Here is a 7,500-nt window from a genome sequence, read left to right as displayed (position 1 = left end):
TATTTCTTGTTACTTATCATTTTTCAAATTTCCTTTTCTCTTCTCATGGTTCAAATAAAACACTGTTCTTATGCTTTTAGACTAGAATGTAGCGTGATAAATAGCTCTTTTATGGCATTACTATTTTGATCTAACTAATTTTTTAATGCGAAAGATTATTTTGTTGACTCTTGATAGCATTATTTAATTCAAGCTACTTGCCTTCACTCCTCAATGAATGAAGTCCTTTCAATACTTAAATTATTATATTTTCTTGTCTGCTTACTCAATGTCTTCAAAATGTCTTTTATGTGTTACGTTATAGGTCGAAAAAAAAACACGCTGTCTCATGCAGTAAAAAAAAAAAAAAATGGACTGGACGTAAATATGTCTAATAATTTTTATAAACACATCAATTATATGTTGTCAGAAACCCGGATGTAGTTCGTTGATAACCCTTCCTCACGTCACCTCAATGAATGAACTGTCCCTCTCGTTAGCCTTAATGATTTTGCTGATATTTCCTTCCTAAAAAATAAATATATCCTGGTTCCTGCATTAGCTGATATTTCTTTAATGGCTACTGTGATGTTCCTTTCGCCGGAGACCACCAGCTCTAAACGCTGACTAACCTGGTATTAAAAAAGTTCGAGGTTTCCAATCATCATTCTGTCAGTTGCCAACGCTGGAAAATCATAGGGTTTTTTTTTTATCAAGGTATCGTCTAATATTCCAAGTGTGACGCGTTCGATGGCGTTCTCGTTTTCTTTTGTGGATGAGCAGGATATATGGCGTTGGTTTAATTTGTCTTTTATCTCTGTATCCTACTGATAGTGGTTTTAATTGGATAATATTGCAATTATCAGTTAGTTCTCTCGTATCCTTTATCTCCCTTGTATTTCGTCAATTACATCTTTTATTCGTTTTCAATTTAAGATCTTTTTTAGCTTCCTTGTCATTATCGATTACAATATTTTCTTATTTACTTTCACTTATTATCATAATTGTTGTCATTATTCGCGTGCGTGTCCTTCGACAGGTTTCAATTCTTTCCCTTTTTTTTCTCGACTTTTTTTTTTTTCTAGCTTTATGACTCTCTCACTCAGAAACGTTTTGATATATTGTATTTACTTTGCTGATGATAGCAACTATGCTTTTCGCAACTATTAATCTCACCTTTGCCCCGAATGACAAAACATCACCTTTTTCACGAGAATGATTATCCTCACATCTCTTGGTCTGCGAAGATATTCATTCTCATTCATACCTTTCCCGCATTTGGCGCAATGTGTGTGTGTGTGTGTGTGTGTGTGTGTGTGTGTGTGTGTGTGTGTGTGTGTGTGTGTGTGTGTGTGTGTGTGTGTGTGTGTGCGTGCGTGCGTGTGCGTGCGTGCGTGCGTGCGTGTGCGTGCGTGCGTGCGTGTGCGTGCGTGCGTGTGCGTGCGCGTGCGTGTGCGTGCGTGCGTGTGCGTGTGCGTGTGCGTCTGTGAGAGAGATATCAACATTCACCACTCTTTCAGCATTTTCTTTATGTAAGGAAATGGAAATAACCATCTTAACTGCTTGTAAGAAGTATCTTTATTATTCGGAACTTAAACATTACATTTAAATAGCAACAGTAAAAATAAATTTCCAAAATATTCACAGCTGGCACCACCATGAAGCCTACCGAGGGGGGCGGGGCAAGGAGATGACGTAAACAAAAACCCCGACAGGATTTTCTCTTCCCGTTTTCTTTCTTGCAAAAATTCTTCTCTTGCTCGATGACAAATTGCTGTCTCATGGCAGTCGTGTGGGCGCCTTTTCACAATTCTTTTTTTTCTTCTTTTTTTTTTGTCTTTTATTGTTAAAGTTCTTCTGATTCTCCTGTTCGAAAGCACCTTGTACGTGGAACAGGAGGCAGGGAGAACTTGGATCCGTTTTCTTTGTTTGCTTCTATCTGTCCAACACGCGCTAGGATGAGAAGTGTAGTTTAACAGCGATATATATGTATATATGTACATGACTACGTGAACCAAAATAAAAAAAAGAGAAAGGAAAAAAAAAGTTACTGATTCCTTTACGTAAGGATATTAGGTAACTCATGAGTAACTTGTTTCCCTAAACACTAACCCTAAAAATCCTTCCTTCCTGCCTTATTTCTTTCCCACCCCTACCTTGCCCCGCCCCCTTCTGCCCCACACCACCTCCCCCCCCCCCTCAATCCCCGGCTCAGCTAGTTCCAGCTGTGTGGGCATTGCACCGGATCATAGATTTACGTCATAGCATCCTATAAAAAATTTACAACTTGCCATCAAAAAAATACTTTTATCATTTTCCCCCTAAGGATATTTTTTTTTGGTGAACACTATTCATTTATCACGTTTTGGAGAAGAAGAAAAAAATTGTCAATGGCAAGTAAAAAGTATTTACTAAGACCATCTGGTTAATACACATCCTTTTCTCATCGTTTTCTCTCTATATATTTACAACAACAAAACTGATATTACAAAATAAAAAAGGGAACAAGTAAAGGCTGGAACAAACAAGTGAATGGCGCTGGAATAACAACTTTTGCGCCTTCTGCTTCCCCGTCGTCGCCGCCTACAGCAGAAGACATAATTTATGTACTCGGGCAAAATTTGATCTGCAACGTCGCTCCGTCTGCTCGCTTGAGTTACGCTGGCGATGGGGTGGGGGAGGAGGAGGGGGGGGAGAGGGGAGAATGAGCGATAGGGGAAAGGGAGGGAGAAGAGAGGAAGGAAGAGGGGAAAAATATGAAGTAAAAATGAGGGAGAGGGGGAAAGAGGAACGTAAAAGGAGAAGGAAATCGATGGGAAAAGGAAGGAGAGGAAAGGATGGATGAGATGGGGAAAAGGAGAGTCTGGAGGGATGGCGGATGAGGATACGGAGGAGGGAGCAACGGGTTGGGGAGGAATGTGCTGTAAGGAGGCACGGGAGGGCGAGGAAGGTGTAAGGAAGTTAAAGAGGGAGGCAAGGAAAGCGAGGCCAGAGGGGAAGGAAGGGCGAGAGGACAGGGGATTCTGAAGGGGAGCGGAAGACCAGCGCTGCAGACGCTTTACGAGCTCTGGGAACTAATCGCCTGGGTCCGGCCACGATCAGCAGCCCCGGAGGATACCTGGGCGAGCGCCGAGACTCCCGAATTTACGACACGAATCCTGTGGACTTGGGAGAAGGGCGGCGTGGCATGAGTGACTCGGGGAGGGTGACTGGGGAGTGGGGAGGAAGACAGAGGAATTCGGGCATACGGACATACGATCGGCATGGGCATGAGGATGCACGTGGCAGGCATACAGAGCACCTGGCGAGCACACGTGGCATGCCCGCAACACACCTGTGGAATGCTAGATGAGAGGGTACAGGAAGAGATGGAGAAGGGGGGAAAAGAGAGGGAGTGATGGGGAAGGGAAAAAAAAAGAGGGAGAGATGGAAAGGGGGGGAAATGCCATTGCCATCGTCATCGTCTTTTCCCCCAAACGCAGCAGACTCTTTATAAAAACAAGAAAGCCCGTGGGTGTGTCTTTCCGCCATCTCCACGGGCAGTGCGAGATGACCGGAGGAGCTGGCGAGGAAATGAAAGGGCTTCCTAACGCTGAAAATATTGGGAACACTGCAAAAGCTCTACGGCAGAAGCTCAAGAATGGAGATGAGTGACACCTACACCTGAGAGCGAAGGGACAAGCCTATCACCGCCTCCCTTCTGCCCATCGAACATCCACATTGATAAAGGAGCACAGCATCCACGATTATCAATTCCCGTTTTCTTTGTTGTAGGAATCATTTCCCGTTTTCTTTACTTTTTTTAATGGATCATAATCGTTTTCTTCTATTTTCATGAATTATTTTCCATTTTTGTTTTTTTAAGGGATCATTTTCCGTCTTCTGTTTCTAAAACACTGAAATGCCATTCCGGTGACACAGAGAAAACACAGACCTCCCGACAAGATATAGGAATGATTGAATTATGCTTTATGCACCTCGTTTACCCGTCTCTTCTTACTCCCTCTTCCTGCCTCCTCATCTCTCTCTCTCTCTCTCTCTCTCTCTCTCTCTCTCTCTCTCTCTCTCTCTCTCTCTCTCTCTCTCTCTCTCTCTCTCTCTCTCTCTCTCTCTCTCTCTCTCATATTTTTTTATCTTCCTCCTCTTCCCCTTCCTTCCTATTCCGTCTCCTTCCTTATCCTCGCGTTTCGCTCTCTCTCTCCCTCTCCCTCTCTCTCCCCTCTTCTGTTCCTGATATAACAACACACGATAACAATGACTGGACGAGACTAAAAGAGAATACTTTCAATTTTTTTACAACACTGATAGAAGATTCGGGGGAAAATATGTTATCACCTTGACCTGGTTCGCCTCCGGTAACTTCTCTCCATCTTTTCCTCCTCCTCCTCCTCCTCCTTTTATCTTTCTTTTCTTCTCCTTCTTCTTCCTGCACCTCTTTGATTGAAGCCGAAGGGATCAAGGTGCCGTAAGATTCAGTATAAACCACATACAATGCACAATACGAATTACTACGGAGTCACCATACAAAAAAGTACCCACATTATGCCCATGTATCGTATTCATTTATGTAAGATTTCCAGCGAACGCGAAACAGTCCCGCAGGTGGAGACACTTCTCGTTAGTGACAAAAAAAATATATGAAAGATGTCAGCGTACGTCCGTGTTTCTGGGCTCCGCTCTTCCGCGGCGACGAGGGCCGCCTCTTGCCGCCGCTTCGTGGCTCGTCGTCACCCACGTGGAAACAAAGAAAAATGAAAAAATTACATTCTACACGACTAGTTAGTTTACGGCTGATTGCGGACTGTGGACTGTTAATGAGCTACTGAATGTCATGGCCATCCTGGGTACTGTATCTTGCTCGCTCGCGCGCGCGCTCCGCCCCGCCCTCCAGCCCACGGCGACGCCTGGCGGAAGGGCTACCGCAGAGGCTGGCGGACGGGGCGCGCCTGTCCTCCTCCTCCTCCTGCTGCTCCTCCTCACGCCGGCCGCCCACCTGCTCACGAGGCGCTGGAGACGGCGCGGCGACGGCGACGCTGCCGACGGTGCGAGCGGCGGCGGTGCTTGGTGGCGGCCTGCCCGGGCTGCTGCTTCGAGGGGGGGGCGGGGGAATCGACGCCGGGGGAGGCGGCGGGAGGGGCGCTGGTGACGGCAGGGCGCGGGGTCGGAGGACTAGCAGCGGGAGGGGGGGACACGCGCCCGCCCCTCTCGCTCCCCGAGCCCAAGCGGGCGGGAGCGCGGGCGGGCGAGCCCTGGGGACCGCCGTGCGCCGCGGGGTCCCAGGAGGCCGTCAAGGATGGCTGCGGCGTTTGATGCTGTTGCTGACGCTGCTCCAAGTGCTGCTGCTGCTGAGGATCTGGCGCTGAGGAGAGGCGAGGGGCGTGGGCGAGGGCTGCGGAGCCCTGCGGAAGGCCCTCCAGGAGGCCCTCCGGGAGGGGGGACGTGTCCATCACGTCCGGGCGCGGCGGGTCGGGGCGGGCGGCCGAATGTCAGACCTCCGTCGACGACTTCGGCCTCGACTTGCCGCGGCGGCGAGCCAGCGCGGACGCCGCCACGGGGCCCAGGTTGGGCGCGCGCGGGGCGTGGTTGATGGCTCTGGGGGAGGGGGGGGCGTTAGCGAAAATGGCTCTCGAAATAATAACATATCTGTCCTCAACACTTAATACTGTCTTCGTCCTGAATAGCCTGATCCTATCATCAATACATATACGACATGACAGCAGCCAACAGTAACGGGTGTGCCGGCGCTCACCTGTAGGTGGCGGAGATGGCGCCCTTGACCAGCGACGCGTCCTGCAGCAGGAGCCTGAGGTTGGGCAGCGCCTCGCGGTGGAGGAGCCACGGGTGCGACACCACCTGGCCCGCGTTGAGCCGCTGGCCGGGGTCCACGTGCAGCATCTGCGTCACCAAATCCTGCCGGAGAGAAACCAACCCCACGTTAAACAAGCAAACCACACGCACTCCTTGTGCATTTTCGCCCGCTGACACCCGTCGCCACAGGCAGAGCTCCTCAGGGCATGCTGCGTGTAGCCCTACCCCAGGGACACGCCAAATAAACAGCGAGGAAAAGTGTTAAACCATCACCACGCTTTCAGCCAAAACCTACACCATCCGCGGGGCTCCGCTGAATGCCTGGGCCTTCCTCCGCCTCCCCACGAAAGCACACTTTAAACCCTCCGAAAACGAGCGCCGTCCTCCGGAACAAGACGCACCAGACAACCGCACAGACAGGTAAGGCGGATGAATAAATAGACGACACACAGGATAAACAAGAACGAGCAAAACCGGCGCCGACTCTGAGGCTGGAGGAAATGGCATTACCTAACACAGGAACTTCAAAGACACAGAGAGGGAGAGGTCGAGACAGGGAGGGAGGCAGGGAGAAAGGGAGGTGGATTACGGTGGGAGCGAGAGCGAGAGGGAGAGAGGAAAGGAAAGAATGGAGGAAGGGAAGGAAAGGAGGGAAGGGAGGAGAGAGGAAGGGAGGGAGACTAAGGGAGAGGGAGAGGGAGAGGGAGAGAGAGAAGGGAAGAGAGAGAGAGAGAAGGGAGAGAAGAGAGAGAGGAGAGAGAGAGAGAGAGAGAGAGAGAGAGAGAGAGAGAGAGGAGAGAGAGGAGAGAGAGAGAGAGGGAAGAGGAGGGAGAGGGGGGAGAGAGAGAGAGAGAGAGAGAGAGAGAGAGAGATGAGGAGAGAGAGAGAGAGAGAGCAGAGAGAGAGAGAGCAGACGCGAGAGAGAGAGAGAGAGAGAGAGGGAGGAGAGAGAGAGAGAGAGAGAGAGAGAGAGAGAGAGAGAGAGAGAGAGAGAGAGAGGAGATCGAAGACACCTGAAATAAATAGCTTCTAAGGCGACAAAATGGCGGCCGAAGAAACAAGGAGAAGAGCGAAAGGAAGGGGGGGGGGAAGGGGAGAAGGGAGGGGGTTGTAAGCATCCCAAGATCCTCTTCACTCTTCCTTTCCTCTCTTCCTCTCCCTTCTTTACCTCCCACCTTCACCTCTCACTCCTCCCTATTCCTCAACCTCAACTATACACGAGATACGTGACATGTGTACATATATATATTTATATATATATATATATATATATATATATATATATATATATATATATATATATATATATATATTATATATATATATATATAAAAATATACAATATATATATATACACACACACACACACACACACACACACACACACACACACACACACACACACACACACACACACACACACACACACACACACACACATTTAAGCATTGTTATGCGTGTATATGCAGCTCTAAACAAAGGAGCGCACGCACGCCGAGGGCGGCTGGGCGGCGCGGGTGCAGAGGAGGAAGCGACGCCAACGGGAGCAGCGGCCGCCCGTTCGCCGTCGCACATTATTAATTTGGTCAATTAGGGTCATCATTAAAGCCCGGTCAGGCCGAGACTAACGAGCCGGCATCGCTCCCAGCCCCCCCCCCCACACTCCTTCCCTCCCTCCACCCAATCCCTTCACTCCCCCTCCCTCCCTCCCTT

At 49.1% G+C, this 7,500-nt stretch overlaps 2 protein-coding genes across 2 annotated transcripts in view; both read right to left on the bottom strand.

The window, feature by feature from the left end:
* Positions 1–1,534: 1,534 nt before the first annotated feature.
* LOC119583873 (ribosomal protein S6 kinase alpha-2-like) overlaps positions 1,535–7,500 on the bottom strand; it is a gene marked incomplete in the record, with an annotated part of 44,477 nt that continues 38,511 nt past the window's right edge. Inside the window, 2 exon segments of the mRNA XM_037932600.1 lie at positions 1,535–5,571; positions 5,729–5,889. Of these exon segments, the coding sequence (XP_037788528.1) occupies positions 5,466–5,571; positions 5,729–5,889 (267 nt within the window).
* Positions 4,977–5,426, bottom strand: LOC119579279 (lysine-rich arabinogalactan protein 19-like). The gene has a single exon (XM_037927032.1). It carries the CDS (start codon positions 5,424–5,426, stop codon positions 4,977–4,979), a length of 450 nt encoding a protein of 149 aa, XP_037782960.1.

The sequence above is a fragment of the Penaeus monodon genome, chromosome 2 (assembly GCF_015228065.2).
Source record: "Penaeus monodon isolate SGIC_2016 chromosome 2, NSTDA_Pmon_1, whole genome shotgun sequence".
NCBI lineage: Eukaryota > Metazoa > Arthropoda > Malacostraca > Decapoda > Penaeidae > Penaeus > Penaeus monodon.
Note: the sequence above shows the minus strand (reverse complement) of the source record. Positions and strands in the feature narration are given on the sequence as shown.

Coding starts and splice junctions, on each gene's coding strand:
- LOC119579279 (XM_037927032.1), bottom strand. CDS start 5,426: ATGGACACGTCCCCCCTCCCGGAGGGCCTCCTGGAGGGCCTTCCGCAG.